A 27,370-nucleotide genomic window follows, 5' to 3' on the forward strand; every position below is an offset into this window, starting at 1 on the left:
GTCAGGGAAGATTCTGATCCCTTTTTTTTAGGGGAAACTTGCTGCAGAGCACACCGAGCCGAAGTATTCCTGGAATATTTAAATCAGGAAAGTCATGCCTGGAAAATTTACATTTTGGCTGGATCAGCTCCTTTCAAACGTGGAATTTCCTGAGGTTTTCCCCAAATTTTGAGCCTGGAAGCTCCAGAAAATGAGATTTCAATGGCCCAATCCCAGAACCTGCTGTTCCTTAAGCCCCAACATCCCCCTGCTCCGTGGGATAATGCACCAGGAATACGGGAAAACAGGGAAAAATCCCAACCCTGGCACTCCCAAGTGAAACAGCTCTGGAAAAGGAACGGAAATATTCCAGGCATGGATAAATCCTTGGATAGGACCCCTTTAAAAGGAGGCGGGAGCCCAACACCGAGGGCGTGGATTGGCTGCTGTGGGATCGGGATAGCCCAAAACCCCTCTGGAATTTTCCCCTGGATGGCGCTCGTTGCTTTATCCCTCTTTTTTTTTGGTCCCAATCCCCCCCATTCCATAATTCATCCCCATTTCCATGAAAATAAAGGAGGGAGGAAGGATTTATTCCCCATCTTTCTTCCCATGGCGGGGGATGGAATGAGATGAGTTTCTCCCCCAAATTCTGGAATTCTCTTTGGATACGGACACTCGGCCAACAAATGGGGCTGGATTTGAAATGAAAACCATTCCATCCATGGAATTCTGTGAGGATTGGGATCCTCTGGACTAGCACTTGGAGCCAGGGATGAACATTCCCAGTCCTAGCAGCTCCTCAGCAGCATTGAAATGGATTTTTATTGTTTCGAGGTTGACTTTAAAGAGATTCCGCATTTTTTTGCTGGAATTTTTCTAAAAAAAAAAAAAAAAAAAAAAAGAAAAAGGGAAAACTGCAGCAGCTCCAGCTGGTTTTTCCATATGGAAATTCCATATTGTATTCCTGTGTCTTAATTATCATTTTTAATGAGCGTTTTCCAGCTAATTTCGGAGTTTATTGTTCTTTCATTGCTGTTTCCAAAGGTTCCATGGAATTTTCTTGCACACAATTAAAAGGGAGTTTCTGGGGAATGTTTAAATTTTTTTTTTGCTGTTTCCTGGAAGTTTTTAATTCCAGCGAAACTTGGATTTTTGGTTTCTGTGCAGAATCCATTCCCCATCTCCACTCATCCAAGGCTTTTTTCTGGGTGGGAATTTCTTTTCCAACTAAAACTTTTCTTTATCCTTCCCGGAAAACCCAGGAATTTAAAGATCCCTTCGCTCCCAGACACAGAAGCGGCGTCTTGGTCCTTGCATCCCAAAATCCCGGAATGCTTTGGCTTGGAAGGGACCTCAAAGCTCAGCCCGCTCCAGGATTCTTCCGAGCCCTTCCGTGAGTAAACCAGAAGGGTTTTCCTGCTGCTCTTCCACAGGGCTGGGATTGGGATTAAATTCACAATTCGACCATGGAATTCTGCTGTTTCTTCCCTATTTTTGAGGATGGTTTGAACGGCGCCAGACTCCATGGATCAGGAGTTCCTTGGACTGCGGTTGGAGCCCTTCCCACGAGTATTGCCCCGAGGAGGGAAGGGATGCTCCGCGATTTCCCGGGAATTCTCCATCCCTGCATTCCCAGGAAGGGATGAACGCGCCCGGCCCTGGGCAGGGCTGGAGAGGAGAGCGCTGCAATGCAGAGGAATCCCTGGCTCATCCTCAGGGATGCAGGGAATGCTGGATTCCCGCCTTGCCTCACTCCCAGCTTTCCTCAGGAATCCTTTAACCCTTCCCTGAGCACCCCAAAGGGAGCGGGGAAATCCCCGAGGAATTTTTCGGGGGGGGGTTGGGAAGAGAAAGAGGCCCCTGAATCATTGATTAAATATTTTAATTAATGAAAAGCGCTTTTATTCCTTACTTTATAAGGAAAAAGTTCCTTTTACGGCTTCTTTTATAAAGGAAAAAGGGCTTTTATTATTTATTTTATAAAGAAAAAAATGCTTTTATAACTTATTTTTTTAAAGGAAAAAAATCCTTTTGTGACTTATTTTATAAAGGGGGGGGAAAAGCTTTTTTGGCTTATTTTTTAAAGGAAAAATGAAGGGTTTTATTGCTTTTAGGGGGGAAAATATGGAAAACTTGCTGCAGAGCACACCAAGTCGAAGTATTCCTGGAATATTTAAATGAGGAAAATCTTTCCAGGGCATTTTACATTTTGGCTGGATCAGCTCCTTTCAAACGTGGAATTTCCTGAGGTTTTCCCCAAATTTTGAGCCTGGAAGCTCCAGAAAATGAGATTTCAGTGGCCCAATCCCGGAACCTCCCTGTTCCGTGAATGAATGAAAATTAATTTTCATTAATTATGTTTTTAGGGGAAAAATGTTTTCATTATTTCTTGGATGAGGAACAAAATCCAAGATGCTCGGGGGTTTCCTGTGTCCGTCTGTGCCTCTGGTGTTCAGGAACAACAAATCCATTTATTGTTAAACCGACAATCAAATGTTGTGAGCCCGGAGTTCCTGGCGCTGCCGGACGGACAGGAGAGGGACGGGAGCGCAGGGATCCCTGGATCCAAGCAAAACCTCCCTGGAGCCGGGCTGGGAGAGCTGGGAATGTTCCCCTGGAGAAGGGAAGGATCCAGGGAGAGCTCCGAGCCCCTTGCAGGGCCTGAAGGGGCTCCGGGAGAGCTGGAGAGGGACTGGGGACAAGGCATGGAGGGACAGGACCCAGGGAATGGCTTCCCAGTGCCAGAGGGCAGGGATGGATGGGAGATTGGGAATTGGGAATTGCTGGCTGGGAGGGTGGGGAGGGTCTGGGCTGGAATTCCCAGAGCAGCTGGGGCTGCCCCTGGATCCCTGGCAGTGCCCAAGGCCAGGCTGGACACTGGGGCTGGGAGCAGCCTGGGACAGTGGGAGGTGTCCCTGCCCATGGAAGGGGATGGATTGGGATTTAAGGTCCCTTCCCACCCAAACCATTCCAGGATTCCGGGATTTCCCCATGAACCCCTGCCACAAACGCTCCTGCCGGGGCAGTCTGTTCCCGGCTCCTCCTGCACAGAGGATGAGCAGCTTCTACCTTTTGGTTCCCTTTCCCAAAGAGCGAATTTCCCTCCCAAAAGTCAGGAAATTCCAGCCAAAGGCCGGCAGGAGAGGTGCAGCCCCTGGGACTGACGGGTGTGAATCCAGCTGGGATGGGAACGGCCCTTGGGACTGGGGACCTGGAATATGGGGAAATAGCTCTGCTCCAGTGCCCGTGCCTGCCTTCCCTGTGCTTCCCTCGGCATTCCCTGTGCTTCCCTCGGCATTCCCTGTGCTTCCCTCGGCATTCCCTGTGCTTCCCTCGGCATTCCCTGTGCTTCCCTGGCCCCTCCAGCCTCCCCTGCTCCCTTCAGATCCACCTCCCACATCCCTGATCCCCTGCCCTCCTCATCACCCCTTCCCACATCCCCCACATTCCCCCATCCCCTTAGTCCCTGCCCTTTCCCTGCTCCCCTCATCACCCCATCCCAAACCCCGATTCCCCCAGCGTCCCTGCCTGTCCCTGCTCCCCTCAGCACCTTATTCCAGATCTCCTCATCCTCTCTTCCCGCATTCCCGGCTCCCCTCCTCACCTCATCCCGCCCCCCGACCCCTCTCCATCCCCACCCCATCCCTCCCCATCCCCATCCCCGCCCCCTCTCCCCCGCCTCCGCCCCTTCCCTCCCCGCACGGTTCGCGAGACCGGAGCCGCCCCCGGCACCTGCCCGGCCCTTCCTCCCTCATCCCTCATCCCTCCCTCATCCCTCATCCCTCCCTCCATCATTTCCCGTCTCCCAGCCCTCCCCGCTGCCCCCGGGCCGAGCCGCAGCATCGCGGGAGCCGCGGCCATTGCGGCCGAGGCGGGGCCGCTCCCGGGGCCGCTCCCGGGGCCGCTCCCGGCGCTCTCCCCGCTCGGCCCCGGCCATGAGGAGGAGGAGGCGGCCGGCGGCTCCGTGCCGAGCCCCCGGTGGAGGCTGAGAGCCCCCCGGCACTTTGCTGAAGCCCCGGACTGACGGTGCTGAGCCCCCGGTGGAGGCTGAGAGCCCCCCTGGATGCTGCTGAGCCCCCCCAGGACTGGCGGTGCTGAGACCCCCGGACGCTGAGAACCCCTTAGGAGGAGGGTGCTGAGACCCCCTCGGACCCCGCTGAACCCCCGGAATGGAGGTGCTGAGCCCCCCTGGCCGGTGCTGAGCCCCCCTGGCCGGTGCTGAGCCCCCCTGGACCCTGCTGAGCCCCCCTGGCCACTGCTGAGCCCCCCTGGCCACTGCTGAGCCCCCCCGGGCCGGTTCCGAGCTCGGGGCTCCTGCCGGGCTCCCCCCGCTCCTCCAGCCCCGGCTCCGTTCTCCCTTCCCGAGGGATCCCCTCGCTCCGGACTCGGTTTTCCAGAGGGATCCCCTCGCTCCCGGCTCCATTCTCCCTTCCCGAGGGATCCCCTGGCTCCCGGCTCGGTTTTCCAGAGGGATCCCCTGGCTCCCGGCTCGGTTTTCCAGAGGGATCCCCTCGCTCCCGGCTGCGCTGCCCTGCGCTGCCCCCGCTCTCCCCGATCCCGCTGCCGCCGCCTTTCCAGCCGCTTCCAGGGAGCTTTATTTAATCCGGGATCAGCCGGGCTGGGGCCAGCGATGTGTGACAAGCCCTGACTGAAGCCCGGCCCCGGGATTTGCTCGGGAGCTCCCCAAGGAAGCGACACCGGCTCCGCTGGGCTGCGAGGAAGGATCCGAATATCCCTGGAAAACGGCGCACGGAGGCTGCTTATGGTAGGATGGAGCGACGTTTTATCCCTTTCGTCCGCAGGTTTTCCTGGAATAGCGCTTTGGGCTGTCAGGATTCCCTGGAATAGCGCTTAGGGCTGTGGATTTCAGCCGTAGGTTTCCCTGGAATACAGCTTGGGGCTGTGAGGATTCCCTGGAATTGCGTTTTGGGTTGTCAGGATTCCCTGGAATTGCGTTTGGGGCTATTCCAGCCGCAGGTTTCCCTGGAATAATGTTCGGGGCTGTCAGTCCCAGCCGCAGGTTTCCCTGGAAGCGCCTCAGCCTGGCTGCTTCCCGTTTTTCCCGGTGGTTTTTCGCAGCGCTCGCACCGAGCAGGATGCACCGGGATAATTCCACTTAAATTCCACTTAAATTCCTCCCGCATGGAAGTAAGGCTAGAAACAACCCGGACTGCTGGAAATGGGCTTTGGCACGGCTCTTCAAAGCTGGGATTTTCCCTCGGAAAATCCCAAAGTTGGGATGCCAGCCGCTTTCCAAGGAATCGGTAAAAGCCGCTCCCAAGCTGATGGAAAAGAAACTTTAATTTCCATTTTTTGATTAGAAGTTGGATTGATCTGAATGGATAAAGAGACAATAACTGCTGAAAGCTGCTCTTTGTCGGAAAATAACGGGCTCGGAATTTATTTGGACGCTGGGAATAGCGGGAGGAAAGATTAATGGGAGATTAAGGCACGCTGGGAATGATGGAGGCAAAGATTATTTTAACTCTTGGTGGCTGCTGGGCTTTGAAGGGGAGATGAGGCCTTAAAACTTGAGGGTTTTAGGGTGTTTTTTAGTTTTTTGGTTTTTTTTTTTTGGCATTTTTAGGTATTTAGGGTATTTCGAAGGTATTTTTTAGGTATTCTTCAGGTATTTTTTATTGCATTTTTAGGGTGTTTTTAGGTATGTTTCTGGCATTTTTAGGGTATTTTTTAGGGTATTTTTTAGGGTATTTTTAGGGTATTTTTTAGGGTATTTTTAGGGTATTTTTTAGGGTATTTTTTAGGGTATTTTTAGGGTATTTTTTAGGGTATTTTTAAAGGGTATTTTTTAGGTTTTCAGGGTATTTTTCAGGGTATTTTTTAGGGTATTTTGTAGGGGTTTAGGGTATTTTTAAAGGGTATTTTTAAGGTATTTTAGGGTATTTTTAAAGGGTATTTTTAAAGAGTACTTTTTAGGTATTTTGGGGTATTTTTTAGGGTATTTTTAAGGTATTTTAGGGTATTTTTGGGGGTGTTTTTAAATTTTCCTGCTGTGCTGCCCACTTGGTGTTTTGTGTTATCAGCAAAGCCACTCGGAAGCGATAACGAGGAGAGCTGGAATTCAGCATCCAGCAGAAAGCGCCGCTTTATCTTCCCGTGGCTTTTTAGCCAGGCCTGGGGCTCCCAAACCTTTTGGGTTTTGTTTCTTTGGGGATGTAAAAAGTGGATTTTGGAGGGGAGGAAGCCTGGCTTTAGAAGGGATTTCTTCACAGAAGTTGTGTTGGAAGAGGCCAATCGTGCTGTGTGTCCCACCTGTGTGATCCCACCGGTGTCCGTCGGGAAAAGGGCCGGAATTCCAGACTTCCCATCTCCCGGTGGGCTGGGCAGGAGCTTTGGGAAAACACCAGGCTGAAAATCTGCTTTTCTTGTGTAAAAAACCCGAATTTTCTTGGGTAAAAATCTCCCTTTCTTGCGAAAAGCCTCATTTTTTTGAGTAAAAATCTGCTTTTCTTGTGCAAAAAAGTGAATATCTTGTCTAAAACCCACCTTTTTTTTTTAGTAAAAACTTCCTTTTTTGTGTAAAAATCTACTTCTCTTCTGCAAAAGAAGTGTTCTTGTCTAAAAACCCACCTTTTTTTGAGTAAAAACCCACCTTTTTTGAGTAAAACCCACCTTTTTTGAGTAAAAAACCTCCCTTTTTGTGTAAAAAGCTGCTTTTTTTGTTCAAAAAAGTGATTTTCGTGTCTAAAAATTGGCTTTCTTGGTGTAAAAACCTCCTTTTTTGAGTAAAACCCTCCCTTTTTGTGTTAAAAGCTGCTTTTATTGTGCAAAAAAGTGATTTTCTTGTCTAAAAACCTCATTTTTTGAGTAAAAAACCACCCTTTTTGAGTAAAAACACACCTTTATGAGGAAAACCCTCTCTTTTTGTGTTAAAAGCTGCTTTTATTGTGCAAAAAATTGATTTTCTTGTCTAAAAAACTTTTTTTTTTTGAGTAAAAACTCTTTTGAGTAAAAACCTCATTTTTTTGAGTAAAACCCGCCTTTTTTGTGTAAAAAGCTGCTTTTCTTATGCAAAAAAAAGTGATTTTCTTGCCTAAAAATCTGCTTTTCTGCTGTAAAAACCTCCTTTTTTGAGGAAAAACCTCCCTTTTGGTGTAAAAACCTACTTTTCTTGTTCGAAAAAGTGAATGTCTTGTCTGAAAATCTGCTTTTCTTGTGAGAAAGCTGCTTTTTTTAATGGAAAAATCGACTGCTTTTTTTTCTCCCCCCCGACGGGAGGGGGGGACGTGATCCCACACGGTTCTGGGGTTTTTCTGCCTGTTCCCACCTTCTTCCCACCTGCTCCAGAAACGGCTCCATTTCCCTGGGAATGAGAGGTGCCAGAGCTGCTCCCACCATCTGCAGCCCCAAAAGGCCGTTCCGTAGGAAAACTGGGGCTGGTTTAAATGTGGGAATGTGTGGAAAGGGATGGAGTTACTTTCTCCTGATGTTTAATGGAATTTGGGGTTTGCAAAATACGGGAATGTGGGAAGCAAACCCCCCTGATGGAGGGCAGGGAAACTGTGGCTCGTGAGGAATTTTCCAGGCATTGCCTGGAAATAGGGAGTTGGGAACCTCTCCTTTGTTTTTTTCGGTAAGAAAATTCCCGAGGGTTTTGTGCATCGGGTGAATCCAAGGAAAACTTTGCTTGGAAGTGTGGGAGCATTGAGCTCCACGTGGCTGCACTTTTATGGACACGGGAAAAGAGGTTTGGGGGCTTTTTTGTCTTATTTTTAAATCCCACATAGGGAGAAACAATTCCAGCAAATCTGCTCCCCTCAAAAACTTGGGCATGGGGGAAGAATAAACCAGGAATGGGCAGAGGAGATTCCAGTCCTTTTGTGAGGATGAGTCTGGAGCTGGGGCGAGTGGGACGTGGCAATTATTGGTTGTCCCAGCGGCTTTTGGTGCTCAGAAATTCGGTTTCTTTCCCAAAGAAGTGAGGGAATTCTGCTTGTCCATGGAGCACAGGTGGGGTGAGGAGAAACTGAGGGAGCTGGGAAGGGGCTGGAGAATTCCTGAGGGAGCTGGAAAGGGGCTCAGCCTGGAGCAAAGGAGGCTCAGGGGGGACCTTGTGGCTCTGCACAAGTCCCTGACAGGAGGGGGCAGCCGGGGGGGTCGGGCTCTGCTCCCAGGGAACAGGGACAGGACAAGAGGGAACAGCCTCAGGCTGGGCCAGGGGAGGCTCAGGGTGGATATTGGAGAAATTCCTTCTTGGAAAGATTGTCCTGCCCAGGGCAGTGTGGAGTGCCCATCCCTGAGAGTGTTCCCGAAGCTGTGGATGTGGCACTCGGGGTCAGGGGTCAGTGCTAACACAGGGATGGTGCTGGTTAAGAGCTGGAGTTGCCCTTAAAGGTCTTTTCCAACTTCAGAATTCCATGTTTGTATGCCTGGTGCAATGGGAATGTCCAGTGATTTGTGCAGTGTTGGTGTCCCATTGATAATGGCCCCACATCTCTGTGGGGTGGGAGGTGTCCAACCCCCTTGGGCACAGCTCCGTGGGGCCATTCTCTGCTCCGGGGGGGACACCCTCTGCTCCCTGGGCACATCCTCTGCTCCATGAATTCCCCAGATCCCAGAATCCTGGAATACCAGAGCTGGAAGGGACCCCCAGCATCACTGATCCAACCCCTGACCCTGCTCAGACACCCCCACGCTCCCACCCTGGCTCTGCCATTCCTGGCACTCCGACAGCCTTGGGAATGTGACTATTCCCTGATTTCCCCGCTCCTTGGGTCACTCTGGCTTTCTCCAACATTTCCTTGTGTTGGAGGAGCTGGAAAACTCCTCCTGGGTGGGATCTGCCAAGCTGTCAGTGCCGCTCAAGTGCTTTTCATTCCCCGGGAACGTGGGAGAGCTCCCAGCTCTGGAATGGGAATATCCAGAGGCAGCTGTGGCTGCTGATCGGCCTTGATGAGGCTCTGCAGCTTCCGAGGGGAGAAATCCCTGCCTCACCTGGGAGAGGAGGAGATGTGGGAATGGGGGATGTCAGGGCTGCCTGGGAAGGAGGAATTTGGGAGGTCGGTGAGCAAAATCCCTCAATCTGCTTTTGTAGGTGGGCTGTGTTTGAGGGAAAAAGCTGGAGAAGGGAACAGGAACAGGAACAGGAGGGGGGTTTTTGAAAAGGGGCTGTCCTCTCATGCCTGGGTGCTAATTCCCACCATCGGGTTGTTGCCAGGCTGCCCCGGGATCCCTGGAAGTGTCCAGGGCCGGGCTGGGTGGGGCTTGGAGCAGCCTGGGATGGTGGGAGGTGTCCCTGCCCATGGATTGGTGTCCCAGCCGAACCATTCCAGGACTCTGTGATATTCCATTAAGATTTAGGGGTTTTTGTTTATCTCTATTTTATCTGACTTCAGGTTTTTGATGCTCTGTGCCAGCACAGCACCAGGCCTTTAAAGGAGAGGGAAATCCAGGTAAATTCCCAAATTTCCCATCGTTTCCAGCTGAGTGGCTGTTGGGAATGTGGTGCTGGGAGGATGGAATTGGGGAGAATCCCAGAATTGTGTGGCTGTGGCCTGAACAAAGCCCCCCCCAACCCAGGGCAGGTTTTCCTCCCGAGTTCTGGGATGAGAGGAATTAATGAGGCTTTTCCACTTGGATTCCTGAGTCACAGGAATGCATTCCCGAGGGAAGAATGGGGCTATTATTGAATTTCAGGAGAGGAGAGAGGCAGAGAAAATTTAATTCTGAAACCACAAAACACTGCGTGGCTCTGACTAAAGGTACCTGGTTCCATTTTTCCCCCTTTCCCCCCCTATTTTTATTCCTTACTAAATTTGAAAGAGCTTTCCCCGATTGGAGTTCGACAGTTCTGGCATTAAAAGTTCTTCCTTATCCATGAATTAATGAGCTGCTCATGGAATTAAATGCTGATTTGTGGGGCTTGGAAGGTGGATTTTATATTCGGGGTGGCTTAGATCAAATAGAATTTAAAATTAGATTTTAATTGAATAATTTCAATTTAATTTGATTATTTTAATATAGTATTTTATATTATCATTTTAAAAAAATTGATTCTTTAAAAATCCAGCTATGCCTTGGAAAGGGGGAGTTCCAAACCTTCCTTGCCATGTTTTTGTGCCACTTGAATATTTTTGTGTGGTGAATCCCAGGACAGCTGTGAGGAACAATCCTTGGATTTATTAGAGGGGAAAGCTGGGAATTCTGAGTGAGGATTCTGCCTTCCTTAGGTGGAAAAATATATTTGGGAATGATTTTATTCCAGCTTGGGAGTTTTTCCCAGAGAACTTCCCAACCCCTCCTGGCTGTGGGTGAGGTTTAATTCCCTGTTTAACCAAACCAGCAGCACAAAGGATAACAGATTCCCGGGAATATTTCTGATCCCATTGCCATGGCTGAGCCCTGGTGAGAGCTCTCATCCTGTGGGAGAGCCAGGGTGGATTCCGGGATGTTTTCATTTCTCTTCCTCAGTCCTTGTGGTGTGCCCAGGGGACTGGAGGAGGGTTCCTTGTCCTTCTCCTGTGGGAAGGCCCCTGGGGTTGGGTGGATTCCTGGATGATCCCGTGGCACTCCCTGGAGGAGCTGGGAACCCCCTGGAGCATGGAAAACAAATCCCTGAGAGCAATCCCAAAGCTGGAAAGCCGGGCTGGGCTCCCCGGTTCCCCATACTGGATCTGAGGGACAAACTGGGGGTGCACTGGGCAGCCTGGGAGGCTTCGGGAAGGGCTGGGAATCACTTGGAGCAGGGAAAACAAATCCCTGAGAGCAATCCCAAAGCTGCTGCAGCCTGGGGGGCTGGGCTGGGCTCCCCAGTTCCGAGGGGGAAACTGGGGAGGCACTGGGCAGCCTGGGAGGGGTTGGAAAGGGGTGGGAACCCCTTGGAGCAGGGAAAAAAATCCCTTCCCCTCCCTGAGAGCAATCCCAAAGCTGGAAAGCTTGGCTGGGGTCCCAGTTCCAGGGGGGGCACCTGATGGGGAAAGTGGGGGGGGCACTGGGCAGTCTGGGAGAGTTTGGGAAGGGCTGGGAACCCCTTGGAGCAGGGAAAACAAATCCCTGAGAGCAATCCCAAAGCTGCTGCAGCCCAGTACTGGATGTGATGGCCAGACTGGGGGCACTGGGCAGGTCCCGGTACCCAGGGGAGCATCCCTCTGTTTCCAGGCAACCGCTGGCGCTGCTGCAGCTGCCTGGGGCTGCTGCAGCTGTGGCCACATCTGGCAGGGGAGGAGGGGAACACCCCTGCCCCATTCTGTGCCTGTTCCTGTCACACACCTCGGGTTAAGCTGAGCTTTACCAGGCCCAGCTCATGGAAACCCTCGGTAGGGTTGTAGGGTGGGTTTAGGGTGGCACTAAAAGCAATTTTGACTCGTGAAATGTTGTTCAGCCCCAGTTTAGGTTTCACCCCATAAAAACGGGATTATTTGGGTTGGGAGCAATGCTGGTAATAATTTGGATTTTGTGCCCTTCCTTACCCAAGCACCTGGACGTGGGCACTCGGTTTGGTATTCCTGGGAATGCAGGTGGCCAAGAAAGGCTGGAGTTTCACAGGTTTGTGAGGCCACACTGAGGTCAGAGTGGTTCTGGTATTAATTAGGAAGATTTGATCACATTCCCAGGATGCAGCTGGATCTGGAATTCCAGCTGTGCTCCTTTGCTGAGTCAGTCGAAGAGCCGGGTGGTAAATTGGACAATTCCTCCGATTTTCTCTGGGATTTTCTTTGGGAATTTCCGTCACAGGTTATTCCTGTCCTGCTGAGGATTGGGACACTTCATTTGTGATGAGCCTGAGGAGTGACAGAGGATTAAGGAGCTGCTCAGGGCTCTGCTGATCCGGATTTACAGGAAGTGCCCATTTGGGAATGGAAGGGCTTTGACCTCTTGGAATGAGGCCAGAAAGGCTGGGAGAGCTGGGAATGTGCCCCTGGAGAAGGGAGGGACACAGGGAGAGCTCAGAGCCCCTTGCAGGGCCTAAAGGGGCTCCAGGAGAGCTGGAGAGGGACTGGGGACAAGGGCTGGAGGGACAGGACCCAGGGAATGGCTTCCCAGTGCCAGAGGGCAGGGATGGGTGGGAGATTGGGAATTGGGAATTCCTGGCTGGAATTGCCAGAGCAGCTGTGGCTGCCCCTGGATCCCTGGCAGTGTCCCAGGCCAGGCTGGAGCAGCCTGGGATAGTGGGAGGTGTCCCTGGGGGTGCAACTGGATAATCCTGAATGTCCCTTCCAACCCAAACCAGTCTGGAATTCTGTGATTCCCTAAAATGATGAGTTTTTTCTGAGCCCCCTTTCATTTCCTACCCCCTCCCTGTGCTGCTGCAATTTCCACCTCTCCAGCCCCCAGAAGAGTCAGAAATGACCCCAAGTTCACTAAAAAATGAAATTCCCAGCAGTGGTGGGAAAATGCAGCTCAAGAGTGGGGGTTCTGCTGTATCCATGTTTATTTTACCTTGCAGGGATGCTGGGGAAGGGAATGAAGCAGCTTTCAGGGAGCCCTGATGGATTCTGTGGCCTTGAGCCCCAGGGAAAATGAAACAGTGGTCAGGCGTGGCTGTGGGGATAACCAGGGGCTCTGTGGGGTCACAAGAAAGAATCCTGAACAGTTGTTTTGTATCTGCAGAAACTTGGGATCTTTAATCCATGGGAAAGGTCAACCAAGGTTTGGAACGTGAATTCCCATTCACTGGGATTTGCAGCCTCCATAACGCCCCAGCACAGCACTGTGTGGGGTCAGTTCTAGGAAAGGCTGGCAGATTCCTCATTTTGCCCCGTTTCCTATCCCCAAATCCTGCTTTTCCTGCTTCCAGCCCTGCCCAGCTGCAGGGTTTGGGGCGGGAATTCCCCTCTGCTTTGCTGCAGGATAATGGGTTAAATTGGGTTTATTCCAGAAGTGGGAGCTCAGAAGCTCAGGATTTGTCCCTTCCTCCTCTTCCTGCAAACCCTGTCAGGCTCTGTTTAGTTCAAATAAATCCTATTTTTTGGGCATCTGCTCCCTTTTGGGGGTTTGGAGGAGGGGATTTTATGGAATCATGGAATCCTGGCATGCTTTGGGGTGGCAGGGACCTTAAAGCTCATCCCATTCCATGGGCAGGGAATCTTTCCCCTATCCCAGGCTGCTCCAAGCCCCGTCCAACCTTGGACACTTCCAGGGATGGAGCATCCACAGATTTGCTGGGAAATTTGGTTTTTCTTCCTGTAATAGAGCTGTTCCCCGTGACTGGTGTGGAAATGGATTGTGTTATCCTGCAACAGCAATTCCTGGAATTTTAAATCCACTGCCTGGGAATCCCTGAGCAGGAAGAGCCATTGGCTGATATTTAGGACAGATGGGAATTGTTGTTAATGAGGAGTCGGTACAGAAATGCTGCAAGAATGAGGAAATAAATCATTCATTTAATTTATTTAAATCATTCCTGCTCTTCCATCCCTGATGAACTTGAATTAAAATGGGATGGAAAATGGAAAGATCCCACTTGGGATACTCCTGGAATGAAGACTGGAGGGGTTAAGATAAGGAAGTTAAAATGAGGACAAAACTGAGGAGAGATTTTTAATTATAAAAAATTTTGTTATAATTCAGGAAATACGGAAAAGTCATTGGGGTTTTCTTCTCTTTTTGTTTTCCAGGCACTTGGAAAATCATCCAGAGGTTCAGTGCTGAGGGAATGCTTTGGGAGCATGGCTGGAGCAGGACACGGAGTCTGGGCACGGAATGCAGGTGATGGTGAGTGGGAGTCGTTAATTACTGACCTCTAATTGCCGATGCCAGCCAGGGGGAGATCATGGGATCCTGGGATGGTTTGGGTGGGAAGGGACCTTAAATCCCATTCCATGGGCAGGGACACCTCCTGCTATCCCAGGCTGCTCCAGCCTGGCCCTGGGACATTTCAGGGATCCAGGGGCAGCCACAGCTGCTCTGGGAATTCCATCCCAGCCCCTCTCCACCCTCCCAGCCAGGAATTCCCAATTCCCAATCTCCCACCCATCCCTGCCCTCTGGCACTGGGAAGCCATTCCCTGGGTCCTGTCCCTCCATGCCTTGTCCCCAGTCCCTCTCCAGCTCTCCTGGAGCCCCTTTAGGCCCTGCAAGGGGCTCAGAGCTCTCCCCGGATCCTTCTCCTCTCCAGGGGAACATTCCCAGCTCTCCCAGCCCGGCTCCAGCCTTTGGAGAACTGGACATGGAGGCCTCACCTTTAGCTTTGTTTTCCAAACTCCCTAATCCAGGCAGGAGCCCAAATCCATGGATACGTGACTGCACTGCCCTTTCCCCAGGAATCTTTGGTGGTCACGAGATGGCAAGATAAAAATCCAATACTGAGAAAAGACAAAAACCATTCTCTGAGGAAAACGAAACTTTCAGTGTCCGGTAGAGTCCAATAAGGGCTGCACAGCCATGAAATCCCGGAACGCACGCGAAGCGGGTGCTGCTTTCCCTGTGCCCGCAGTGGGATGCTGCTCCCTGCCTCCCTGTGCCGTGCCGCCGTGATCCCGCTCCGCCCGCGCCGCTCCCGGGGCTCCGCAGCAGCTCCCAGCAAGGAGCCATGAGGAGGTTTGGCTACTGCAGGGTGGTCCTGGCCACGTCGCTGCTCTGGGTGCTGCTGGACGTGTTCCTGCTGCTCTACTTCAGCGAGTGCAACAAGTGCGAGGACAGCAAGGAGCGCTCGCTGCTGCCGGCGCTGCGGGGTGAGTGCGGCCGCCTCCCCCTGGAGCCCCTCAGGGCCTTCTCCCAGCAGAGGAAATCCCGGGATGGGCAGCACTTAGCGCTGCTTTAGGGCTGTTGGAGTTTGTGTTTCATGGGGTGCTTGGGGCTGGGAAGGACCTTAAATTCTGTCCATGGCAGGGACACCTCCCACTGTCCCGGGCTGCTCCAGCCCCAGTGTCCAGCCTGGCCTTGGGCACTGCCAGGGATCCAGGGGCAGCCACAGCTGCTCTGGGAATTCCAGCCCAGCCCCTCCCCACCCTCATATCCAAGAATTCCCAATTCCCAATCTCCCACCCATCCCTGCCCTCTGGCACTGGGAAGCCATTCCCTGTGTCCTGTCCCTCCATGCCTTGTCCCCAGTCCCTCTCCAGCTCTCCTGGAGCCCCTTTAGGCCCTGCAAGGGGCTCGGAGCTCCCCCTTTCCCCCTTTCCCCCTTTCCCCCTTTCCCCCTTTCCCCCTTTCCCCCTTTCCCCCTTTCCCCCTTTCCCCCTTTCCCCCTTTCCCCCTTTCCCCCTTTCCCCCTTTCCCCCTTTCCCCCTTTCCCCCTTTCCCCCTTTCCCCCTTTCCCCCTTTCCCCTTCTCTTCCCATTTTTGGCTCAGGGAAAATGGAATGTAAGCCCTGGACCCCATGGAAGTGAAATTCCAAAGGGAAGCCCTCTGTTCTCCCATCAACATAGGGTGGGGTCTGCTTTAAATATATAAAAAAAATTACCCAAATACATTTTTTTAAGGAATTCAATTAGGGATTTGGTGGGAAAGTCTGGTGCAAATGGAGGAATGATGGAATTCCAGACTGGTTTGGGTTGGAAAGGACCTTAAATCCCATCCAGCTCCATGGGCAGGGACACCTCCCACTGTCCCAGGGTGCTCCAAGGTTGGCCTTGGACACTTCCCTGGAATCCAGGGGCAGCCACAGCTTCTCTGGGAAACCACCCTTCCATCCAGGAATTCCTTCCCAATATCCCATCTAAACCCCTCTTTCATTTTAAATCCATACCTATTAAATACAGTTAAATTATAAATTAACTTTCCTTCACAGACTTGCAGGAATAAGCACAAAATCCAGATTTCCCCTATTTTTACTCAGGATTTTTCAATTCCTGCAAGTGCTTTCCATGTTTTTCCCCATGGATCCAGCCCTGTGTCCATGGAATCAGCTCTCCCACCCCCTCTGAGGTGCTGCAGAGCTCTCCACGTGCAGCAGGAATTTATGGAAAGCTGCCCATGTGCTGCTGAAATATTCCTGAAAAAGCCTGGCTCGGCTTTCCACTCATTTCCTTCCCTGTGCTTGCTCTTAATGGGGATAATTGGAGATTTCATCAGCTGGAGGGGATTTTTAGGAGCAGAATTCCCTTGGGAGCACCTTATGACACACCAGAAAACAGAGAAATTATTATTTTATATCCAATTAAGCAGCTTGGCAAATTATTTTGGGAAAACTCTGGAGTCAGCACCGTGTTTTGGTATCCTGAGCTGGAGGAATTCACTTGTTATCGTTAAAAATTGAATATTTTTAACATGAAATCCCACTTTGTCATTAAATTATGGGTTTATTTTATGTTCCCTTCAATCCAACCTGAATTTTAGGGATTAAATGGCTGAAAATCTCTCAAATTCCTTTTGTTTTCTTCCTAGTTAATTAAAATTTGTGGATTCCCAATGTTTGCGTTTGGGCCTGGATTCATCTTTGGGCCCTCAGTTTTTAAAAAAAGCTGGAATTTTTTCCCCAGAATGTGAATAAAACTGGGCTGAGTCTCTCGAGACTCTTCCCAAGGATTTGCTGCTCCAGGGTTTGGAGCTTAACAGGATGTTTTGGATTGAGGGAATACCTGTGTGTTGTGATGGGGGATTTTGGGGTGGTTTTCCCTCTTGGAAAACACAAAAAATTGGATCCCTAATTTCCAGTGGATTCTGTTGGAATTTTGCTTCCTTTGTGGAATGGGGGGGAGATTTCACTGATTTCTTGTTTAGTGCACCAAAATATTTGGTGCAGGAGGAGTCCTGAGATTTTGGGTTCATTTGCTAAATTTAGGAGCCAAGTTCTTAGTCCTTGGAAATTTTGGCTCCTGGGAGAGCGAATATCCCTCCTCATCCAACAAACCACAGGAAAATGGATTTTAATTCTGTTTTCAACCTCTGCATTTTCCTTTTCTTGCTGTTTGGATGTGAGTCCACCTCCCCCATCCCTGACTTCAGCTCCTGCCTTCCCAAATTCCCGATTTTCTCATCCGTGGGACCTGGTGGAGCACAAGGAATGTCCCGCCCTAGTGCAGCTTTGTTTCTTTTCCCCCCCTTTTTTTCCCCCCCCTTTTTTTCACCCCCCTTTTTTTCACCCCCCCTCTTTTTCCCCCCCTCTTTTTCCCCCCCTCTTTTTCCCCCCCTCTTTTTCCCCCCCTCTTTTTCCCCCCCTCTTTTGCCCCCCCTTTTTGCCCCCCCTTTTTGCCCCCCCCTTTTTTGCCCCCCTCTTTTCCCCCCTCTTTTCCCCCCTCTTTTTCCCCCCCCTCTTTTCCCCCCCTCTTTTTCCCCCCCCTCTTTTTCACCCCCCTCTTTTTCACCCCCCTCTTTTTCACCCCCCTCTTTTTCACCCCTCTTTTTTCACCCCTCTTTTTTCACCCCTCTTTTTCCCCCCCCTTTTTCCCCCCCCTTTTTCCCCCCCCTTTTTCCCCCCCTTTTTCCCCCCCTTTTTCCCCCCCTTTTTCCCCCCCCTTTTTCCCCCCCCTTTTTCCCCCCCCTTTTTCCCCCCCTTTTTTCCCCCCCTTTTTTCCCCCCCCTTTTTTCCCCCCCCTTTTTTCCCCCCCCTTTTTTCCCCCCCTTTTTCCCCCCCCTTTTTTCCCCCCCCTTTTTTCCCCCCCCTTTTTCCTTCCCCCCCTTTTTCCTTCCCCCCCTTTTTCCTTCCCCCCCTTTTTCCTTCCCCCCTTTTTTCCTTCCCCCCTTTTTTCCTTCCCCCCTTTTTTCCTTCCCCCCTTTTTTTTCTCCCCCTCTGCCTTTTTGTTCCCCTTTCTTCCCTTTTTCTCCCTTCTTCCCTTTCCTCCCCTGCTCCTTATTCCCCTTCTCCCCTTTCCTATTCTCCCTCCTCCCCTCTCTCCCCCTTTTCCCCTTCTCCTTTTCCCCTTCTCCTTTTCCCCTTCTCCTTTTCCCCTTCTCCTTTTCCCCTTCCTCCCTTTTTTCCCTTCCTCCCTTTTTTCCCTTCCTCCCTTTTTTCCCTTCCTCCCTTTTTTCCCTTCCTCCCTTTTTTCCCGGTGCTCCAGCCCCTTCCCAGCTCCTTTCCCATCCCTGGCCACGCTCCAGCCCCTCCGTGTCCCTCCTGCAGGAGAATCCCAGCAGTGCCCTGGGCTCTTCCCACCCTGCTTTGGCCACAAAAATCTCCGAGCTGCTGCCACCTTCCAGCTCTTCTCTTGGAAACCCCGGCCAGGATCCATAAGAGGATTTCCCATCCATCAGAAATGGAATTTTTTGGATCTCTGCTGCTGATTTTATTCTCACTCCAGCCCTCCCCGCTCCTCCTGAGCTGTTCTGCCTCGAGGCTCTCTGAGTGTGGGCTGGGTTCTCCACACAATACAAAAGTCTATTCCTGGCAGAACTTCCCAGGAATTTGGATGCTTTTAGTCTTGAAAAGCAACTTTTGGGGTTTTTTTTTGGAATGCTGGCACTCCAATCTTGAGGAATACTGTGAGGGAAATGATCTCTTTAATGATGTTTTTGGCAACTCGACAGCATTTATTGCTGCTGGATAATTAAATCTGGAATTCTTCATGTTCTGGATTGAACTAATCCAGTGTGGAGTTCGGAGCAGCAGAGATTCATCATGGGAATGGCAAATTGATCCTTTATTTTATGGGGTTCATCATGGGAATGGCAAATTGATCCTTTATTTTATGGGATTCTCTGTGGAGTTTATGGAAACAAAGCATGAGGGACAAATTCCAGGCTGTGAGGGTGCCCAGAGCAGCTGGGGCTGCCCCTGGATCCCTGGCAGTGTCCAAGGCCAGGTTGGACATTGGGAACAGTGGAAGGGAACAAATCCAGGGTTTTAATCATCTTAGAATAGAACTGGATGTTCTTGGATCCAGAGAGGGATAAAGCTCCCAGTGGAGCAGGGACAATGGGGGTTGTTATTGGATTTCCAGCATTTCTTGTGGGACACCAAAAGCTCCCAAGGCCTGGAGGATAAATCCAATTCCCACGTGCTCGAGGTGCCTGTTGCTGTTGTGTTTTCCAGCTGTTATTTCCCGGAACCAGGAAGGCCCTGGGGAGATGGGCAGGGCCGTGCTCATTCCCAAGGAGGAGCAGGAGAAGATGAAGGAGCTGTTCAAGATCAACCAGTTCAACCTGATGGCCAGCGACCGCATCGCCCTGAACCGCAGCCTGCCCGACGTGCGGCTGGACGGGTGAGGGAATCCCGGGAATCCCGGGAATGCTGGGCCATGGGATGGGCTGGGAGCTCCAGTCCCCTCCATCCCAGCCCTGCCATGACAGGGACACCTCCCACTGTGCCGCCTGATCCAAGCCCCAATGTCCAGCCTGGCCTTGGATGCTTCCAGGGGCAGAGAGGGAAGGATTTCTTCCTAATATCCCATCTAAATGAGCATATGGAGTCCTGGGATGGTTTGGGTTGGAAAAGCCCTTAGACCTCATCCAGACCATGGGCAGGGACACCTCCTGCTATCCCAGGGTGCTCCAGCCTGGCCTTGGGCACTGCCAGGGATCCAGGGGCAGCCACAGCTGCTCTGGGAATTCCAGCCCAGCCCCTCCCCACCCTCCCAGGCAGGAATTCCCAATTCCCAATATCCCATCCATCCCTGCCCTCTGGCACTGGGAAGCCATTCCCTGGGTCCTGTCCCTCCAGGCCTTGTCCCCAGTCCCTCTCCAGCTCTCCTGGAGCCCCTTCAGGCCCTGCCAGGGGCTCGGAGCTCTCCCTGTGTCCTTCCCTTCTCCAGGGGAACATTCCCAGCTCTCCCAGCCTGGCTCCAGAGTCAATGGGAATTTGCTCCCAGTTCTGTGAGAATGATTTGCCTCATCAGGATCCCACAAAATCCCCATCCTGTTGCTGTATCCAAACACGACTGACTCCCATTGTATCCCTGCCCTGGGATGGCTGATTTAGTTCCAGCTGATCCATGGGATCGATGGGATCTCACACAAAGGGTTTCATTTGCTTCCCATTCCATCCCGAGTTTTCTGTCAGGGAATGTCCCTGGATTGCCGGGGTCCTGTTGGAAATGGCCAGGCTGGAGATTGTAATCAGAGCCAGCTCTAATTAGGAGCTGTTGATTAAACCTTAAACCCGGCTTAACTCACCAGAGAAATGCCTCATTTCATTTCTAAGGATCTTCTCCGGCGAGGGAAGAAATCCATCCTCAATCTTTTCCGGATGAGTGAGGCTGCAAGTGCCATTCCACAGATTGCTGGAGCATCCTAATTGGATTTTCTCCTGGAGATTTCAGCTGGAATTGGCTCCTGGGTGTGTTCCAGTGCTTGGGAACATCCAGGGCTGAGCAGAAGCATTGGGATTTTGGGAATAGCAGCCAGGGTTAAACACGGGGCTGGAGTTTTGTGGGGATTCTCCAAAGGAAGAAACATTGGGATGTGATCCTGGGTGGGGAAAAGGCTTGGGAAGGAGCAGGGCAGGGGTGGCGATGGATGTCTTGAAAAACTTCCTTTAATTGGGAAAATCCTTCCCTCAGATCCATGTTCCAGGGCAGGAAGCCTTGACTGGATTTTCAGGTGACACCAAAATTTGTTATTCCTGAAATTCAGTCCTCAGGGGAGGGAAAATTGCTTTGTTTTGGGATGTTCACACCTGATCCATTGATCCTGTACTGGGACCTGTTGGTTTTGGGGTTTTTCCAGCTCTAAGTAGTGGTGGATAAAAAATTCCTTCCTCAGAGGGTGGGGAGATCCTGGCACAGGTTTCCCAGGAAAGCTGAGGCTGCCCCTGGGTCCCTGGAAGTGCCCAAGGCCAGGCTGGAATAACCTGGGATAGTGGGAGGTGTCCCTGCCCATGGCAGGGGTGGGATAGGATTTACGGTCCCTTCCACCCCAAACCATCCTGGGATTCTCTGATTCCATGGATAAGGGATGGCAGTGACAGAACTCCTGTCATTCCAGGAAATATCCATAAGTACTGGATTTTTTTCCGTGGGCATGGACACACTTGGATTGTTGAAGTTCTCCTTTATTCAGAGAACATCAAAAATTTCCCTTCCAGAAGCTCAATCCTTGTTCTCCCTTCTGTGTTTCCCACGTGGGCTGCAGCTGCCTTTGGATCGGGAGATAAAATTGGAAAATGGGAGCTGTCAGCTCCTTAATTAGTGTTAAAATCATGGAAAACAGATTTTCCTCCCTGGCAGCCTTAGAGGGGCCCCCAAGACATCCCTGGATGGAGGAGAAAAAGGAAACTTACAGGAAAATTGTTCCAGAGGGGATAGTTTTTTTCCTTTATTCCTGGTTTCAAGGGGCTTGGAATTGCAGTAAAGGCTGGAACAGTTTGGATAAGAGCCCAGATTAACTCAGGGTTGTTTTGCAGGAATTCTTTTTCCAAGGATGACTTTTCAGGCTGCCTTGGAAGGGCCCTCACCTCCTTCCCAGGATAGCTTTTCCCAGAAAATCTGCAGGACAGCCGGGATCCCGCTTTTCCCACAGACCTCTGGAAATGGGGGTTGGGAGGGGGATTAGAAGGGTTCTGTCTGCATGGATTAGCTTTGAAAAATCCGTGGCTGTTTCCCATTTCTCAAGGATGTGGAGGTGCCCCACGTTCCTGGTTTTCCCATAAATACCCTAAATAATGGAATGCTGCTGGGTTAAACTGGATTCGGCCCTTGAATGGGAACTTTGGGAAAACAGGCAGGGTTTAAACGTTCCAGGTAGATCCGTCCTGAATCAGCTCAGCTTTTCCTTGGCAGCTCATCCCAGGCCATTCCCTGTGTGCTCCAGAGCTTCCCTGGAGCCGAATCCACCCGGGAATGGCTGTACCTGGAATGTGATGAAACAGTGCAGGGCTGAAATGGATCCAACCCCGGGTCCTTGCCTGGAATGCCAGGAATGGGAGAGTGAGATGAGCTCGGAGGTTCCCTGGCAAAGGTTTCCCAGGAAAGCTGCGGCTGCTCCATCCCTGGCAGTGTCCCAGGCCAGGTTGGACAGGGATTGGAGCACCCTGGGATAGTGGAAGGTGTCCCTGCCCGTGGCAGGGTGGCACTGGATGGGATTGAAGTCCCTTTTTGAACCCAAAACATTCCACGATTCTCTGAAAATCCCAGAATGACCCGTAATGATCCCAGAATCTGCCCACAACCAGCGGGAAGGAGGGGGAATAGGTGGGTTTTCACTCTTATTTCCGTGGTTTTGATGGTGGGAAAGGTGTTTTGCTCTCATTCCCACAGCTGAATTTCCTCCATGTGTATTCATTCCTGAGAAATTATTTTCTGCGGGAATAAAACCAGGATTTTTGGGACAGCAGTTCCAGCGTCGTGGGAGTGGGAAAATCAGGGAGCAGTGTAGGGAGTGTGGGGGGATGGGGAGGGAGCGTGTGAGGAGCAGGTGATGATTCCTCATTCTCCAGCACCAGCTGGATTTTGGGATTAGGAAAATCCCAGTGTGAGTCACCATCATGGGGAAGGGCAGGAAAGGTTTTATCCATGTGCTCCCAGCTCCTGGCAGGTGCTCCTGGACACAGCGGGAATGCAGGAGCTGGCTGGCACTGGGAAGCTCTGTCACGGAGCTGGGAAGGGGCTGGAGAACTCCTGAGGGAGCTGGAAAGGGGCTCAGCCTGGAGCAAAGGAGGATCCAGAAGGAAAAGCTCTGCAGCAGAGCCCTCCCCAAACTTCCCTCACTTTCCTTTCCCCTCACGTTTTCTCCCACTTTTTGATTTTCCTCTCACAGCAAAGGAGACCCTGAGGGGCTGGAGGAGTCCAGGGAAGGGAATGGAGCTGGGAAGGGGCTGGAGAATTCCTGAGGGAGCTGGAAAGGGGCTCAGGCTGGAGCAAAGGAGCTCAGGGGGGACCTTGTGGCTCTGCACAAGTCCCTGACAGGAGGGGGCAGCCGGGGGGGTCGGGCTCTGCTCCCAGGGAACAGGGACAGGAGGAGAGGGAACGGCCTCAGGCTGGGCCAGGGGAGGCTCAGGGTGGATTTTAGGGAAAATTCCCTCCTAGAAAGGGCTGTCAAGCCCTTGGAACTGTGATGAGCATCAGGCTTGGAGCATGGCCATGCCCAGCCAAGAATGCCATGGAATTCTGGGTCCAGATTAGTCAAGTTTTCTTGGATTTTGATGATATTCCATTGCACTTCCCAGAAATATCCATGGGAATGGCTTTGGGATCAGGAATGGTGGTGGCACACCCTCTGTGTGTCTCTGTCCTTCCTGATCCTGGTTGTTTAAGTGACTCAGAGACTCCTGGAAGTGGCTCTGAGGCGCTTTAGTGACAACAGCTCCACGTATCCCTTCCTCCAGCCAGCGGAGGCCTCTTGGGAAAGGAAAACCTTCCCTCCCGAGCTGCCCCAGCCTCAGAGCAGTTGGAATTCCAGTGTCTGGATCTCCAGTTTGTTCCTTAATTCATCCCCAGCATTTTGAAATGTAGCAGGTTCCCCTTGGAGCGGTGCCATGGCTCCTTCCAGGTCCCTTTTCCAGCCTGCCTCATGCTCAGAGCAGTTGGAATTCTGGTCTCTGGATCTCCAGTGTGCTCCTTGATTCATCCCTATCACCCTGAACTCCATGGATGTGGCAGCATTCCCATGGCTGCTTCCAGGCCCCTTTTCCATCCCGCCTCAGAGCAGTCAGAGTTCCAGTCTCTGGATCTCCAGTGTGCTCCTTGATTCATCCCCATCATCCTGAACTCCCTGGATGTGGAACCACCCCTTTGGAGCAGTGCCATGGCTGCTTCCAGGCCCCTTTTCCAGCTGGGAAAGAGGCAGAGCAGTGGGACTTCCAGTCTATCTCCACTTTGTCCCCTGAACTCATCCCATCACCCTGAGCTCCCTGGATGTGGCAGCAGCGCCGTGGCTGCTTCCAGGCCCCTTTTCCACCCTGGAAAGCCGCACATCTCCTTGGGTCTATTCCTCCAGCTCAACCCCCTTCCCCTGTTTTTTTTTTTCCCTGCTGTTTTCGGGCAGGTGCAAGACCAAGGTGTACCCGGAGGAGCTGCCCAACACCAGCGTGGTGATCGTGTTCCACAACGAGGCGTGGAGCACGCTGCTGCGCACCGTGCACAGCGTCATCGAGCGCTCCCCGCCGCGCCTGCTGGCCGAGATCGTCCTGGTGGATGACGCCAGCGAGAGAGGTGGGCCTGGGGCTTCCCCGTGGAGACGGGGGGTGGGAACAAGTTCCTGCCTCTGCCCGGGCCTCTGGCACGAGACAGGGGTGTTGTGATCCCGTTTTAAGGTTCTTAGGAATGCCTCTGCCCGAGGTAAGGTGCGAGCGAGATCGTATGCCCGGGACAGTAAGTAAGGGTTTTATTTGATGGTAAATATGAGAGAGAGAGAGAGAAGTAGAAAATAGGTGGGGGGGGGGACAGAAAGAGAGTGACAGGGACAGAATAAGGAAAATATCAACACTCTGTGGATCCCAGCGATGTCCTGTTGGTGCTCTCCAGCTGATCTTCTTGGTGGTGAAGGTCCCCCCGGAAAGTGCAGGATCCCAGGGTTTGGTACACCCTTGAGCCAGGTGGCAATGGCCAGGCATGTCCCCATGGGGTGGGGGTCAGTCTCTCACAGCAGGCTCTGGGTCTGTTCCATCACGTGCAGCCCTGTGGGGCCAAGCCTCTGGGGAGCCCTTTGGGGGGTCTTTGATGGATGGTGACTCCCCCTGGGCTGTCTCCCACGTGGAAGTCCCGTGGATGTGGGGTTGGGGGTTCCACAGCTGGGCCGGTTTGTGTAACTGAGGATGGGTGTTCAGTGCCTCTCACCAGAGGTTGCACCATGCATCCAAAGCCTCCTTCTCCCCCCTCAGCTGGGGGGAGTCTGTGTAAACCTGGCTTCTGGGAGCTGTGCTCTGCCCCCAGCCCAAACTCAGCTGGGGATGATTGAACAGTGTGCTCCCCTTTATCTCACCAGCAGTTTGACTCTCAGTCCAAAGTCCCACTCTTCAGGGAGACTTCTTTGGTTGTAGCTTCTTTATAACGAGCAGAGCTTTGTATCGATGTTTGAGGCATGAGCTATTTTCAGTCTCTGACAAGGGGTTTACTGAGCGCCCCAAACCCCGTCTGCTGCACAAGGTCTTGCGGTGTCCTGAACCTTGAGCTTGAGATGGCTCAGACAATCACCAGTGAGGCTGTGAACATAAGTCAGGCTTAAGTTAAACTACAAAGCTCAGTGGATTTGCCAGCAAGATTCACTTCCAAGGGGCGGCTGAGGCACGGCAGGGAAAGCAGCACCAGCAGCACCAAACGAAACCCAGGCAGTCCGAAGAGCTGATTTGGTGCCAGGAGATGACCCTTGCTGGGCCTTTGAGCCTCCTGGGTTATCTGCTCCTTCTGCACCAGCCATCTGTGAGGGGGGACATGTCCTGTCCTGCTGGGCCAGCATCTCCCATCCCATGGCTTCTTCCAGAGCACATCCTGGAGCTCAGGGGGGGTTGGGAGCGTGGCTCCTGTCTGGCTCATCCTGGCGTGGCAGAGAGCGGCAGAGGTGGGATCCAGAGGGAGTGGGGAGAGGGAGACACTCTCAGGGTGTGGAAAAAATTCATGGAATCCCACGATAGTTTGGCTTGGAAGAGACCTTTAAAGGGCTCCTAATCCAGCCCCTCAGCATGGGCAGGGACACCTCCCACTATCCCAGTTGTCCAACCTGGCCTTGGACGCTTCCAGGGCAGCCACAGCTGCTCTGGGAATTCCAGCCCCGCCCCTCCCCACCCTCATATCCAGGAATTCCCAATTCCCAGTCTCCCATCCAGCCCTGCCCTCTGGCACTGGGAAGCCATTCCCTGGGTCCTGTCCCTCCATGCCTTGTCCCCAGTCCCTCTCCAGCTCTCCTGGAGCCCCTTCAGGCTCTGGGTCATATCCCGCTCAGTTAATTTGGTATTCCTGGAAAGGTCAATCCTTTCCTTCCTGACTCTCAACCCTCCTCATTCCATGTTTCAGATTTTCCTGAATATCCCCACTAAGCCAATTCCATGGAATCCCAGAACAGTTTGGGTTGGAAGGCACCATCTCATTCCAGCTCCTCTTTGGGCTTCATTTCCTTCACTCCTCACTTTTTTTTTTTTTTGCCTTTTCATTTCTGTTTTAACCCCAGCCTTTAAAAAGCAAACTCTGCCTGTGGAACTGGGACTCCTTGGAAAAGGAATCCCATCAAATTCCTTAAATGGAATCCATGGGATGATAAAGGATCCTGCAGCAGCCAAATGGGCACTGATGGCAAACTCACCCCAGAGCTGCTCCAGGGACAGGGGCTGCAGCCGCTCCATCCTTCGGTTCTGCCCCACGGAGTGTTAATTGAACCCTAATTACTCCTGCATTTCCCTGCTTGTTAAGTGGCTTCATGATTCCCTGTGCCAGAAGGTGGAGGAGGACTTGAGCCAAGTAATTCCCATTTTTTCCTAAAAGCATTCAAAGAGCTCCAATGGGGAAATCCATCCAAAACTGGATTTTGGATTGAACCAGCAGCAAATTGCCCCAAAGTGTCTTCGTTCTGTGGTTGCTGGTTTATTGCAAGGAACTGATTGTGCTTTATTTAAAATTCCTGGGATATTATCCTGGAATCACGGACTGGTTTGGGTAGGAGGGGACCTTAAAGCTCCTCTCATTCCAACCCTCATGAGATGCTCCAAGCAGGGAGCTTCTGTCACTACCTTGGAATAAAACCTCCCTAAAAATCCCATTTTCCCTCTGTTTCCCCCCCAAATTTGGCAGAGTTTTTGAAGGCCTCCTTGGAGAATTACGTGAAAAAGCTGGAAGTATCCGTAAAAATCCTGCGGATGGAGCAGAGGTCGGGGCTGATCCGGGCACGGCTCCGAGGGGCAGCAGCTTCCAAGGGCCAGGTGATCACATTCCTGGATGCCCACTGCGAGTGCACCCTGGGCTGGCTGGAGCCACTCCTGGCCCGCATCAAGGAGGACAGGTAAGGAATTCCCAGCTCCAGAGGCAGGGAGCTGCTCCAGGCCCTTCCCTGGCTGCTGGGAAAGAGGAATGAAAAGGATTCACTGAGCTGGAATGAAGATTTTAAAAATTATTTTGTTTTAATTTGCTGCTGTTTGTATGAAAATCTCATTCCTAAATAAAGGTGGGAGCAGCTTTCCCAAGGGCTGGATCTCTTCCACTCCAAAGGAAGCTGCCTCCCTCTTTTTTACCAGGAACAACTTCTCTCTCTGACCTCCTGAACTCATGGAAATTTGCACCCTTTTTTTTCCTTCTCTTTTCTTGTTTTCCCTTTTTTCACCCTTTTAACCATCCTTTTCCACCCCTTTCCCCTCTTTTTTCATCCCTTTTCCCCTGCTTCTTACCTTCTTCCCCTGCTTTTCCTTCCTTTTTTCCCTTCCTTCTTTCCCTCCATTTCCCCCTTCTCCTCTTCCTCTTCCCCCCCTTTCACCTTTTTCCCCTTTCTGCTTTCCTCACTTCCCCCCTTTTTCCCCTTTTCCCATCTTTTTTTCCCCTCCTATTTTCCCCCTTCCTTCCCTCTTTTCCCCTTCTCCCTCATTTTATTCCCCCCTTTTTCTCCCCCTCTTCCCCTCCCTTTTCCCCCTTCCTTTACCCCTTTTCCCCTTTCCCTCCTTCCCCTTTCCTTCCCCCCCCTTTCTCCCCCCCCTTTCT

At 51.9% G+C, this 27,370-nt stretch overlaps 1 protein-coding gene across 7 annotated transcripts in view; it reads left to right on the top strand.

The window, feature by feature from the left end:
- Nucleotides 1-3,842: 3,842 nt before the first annotated feature.
- The window catches only part of GALNT13 (polypeptide N-acetylgalactosaminyltransferase 13), a 52,570-nt gene continuing 29,042 nt past the window's right edge, over nt 3,843-27,370 (top strand). For 2 of the 7 annotated variants that reach the window (XM_069021355.1, XM_069021351.1), the window contains exons 1-6: nt 3,843-4,747; nt 13,560-13,656; nt 14,377-14,614; nt 18,853-19,021; nt 23,739-23,905; nt 26,474-26,681. In XM_069021355.1, the coding sequence (XP_068877456.1) occupies nt 13,645-13,656; nt 14,377-14,614; nt 18,853-19,021; nt 23,739-23,905; nt 26,474-26,681 (794 nt within the window). In that variant the 5' untranslated portion in view covers nt 3,843-4,747; nt 13,560-13,644. Of the gene's footprint in view, nt 4,748-8,921; nt 9,003-9,338; nt 9,396-13,559; nt 13,657-14,155; nt 14,615-18,852; nt 19,022-23,738; nt 23,906-26,473; nt 26,682-27,370 lie in introns of those variants that run through there. The other 5 variants (XM_069021352.1, XM_069021353.1, XM_069021358.1 and 2 more) reach the window with 5 other exon arrangements.

Source organism: Aphelocoma coerulescens, chromosome 7 (assembly GCF_041296385.1).
Source record: "Aphelocoma coerulescens isolate FSJ_1873_10779 chromosome 7, UR_Acoe_1.0, whole genome shotgun sequence".
In the NCBI taxonomy this organism is placed as follows: Eukaryota; Metazoa; Chordata; class Aves; order Passeriformes; family Corvidae; genus Aphelocoma; species Aphelocoma coerulescens.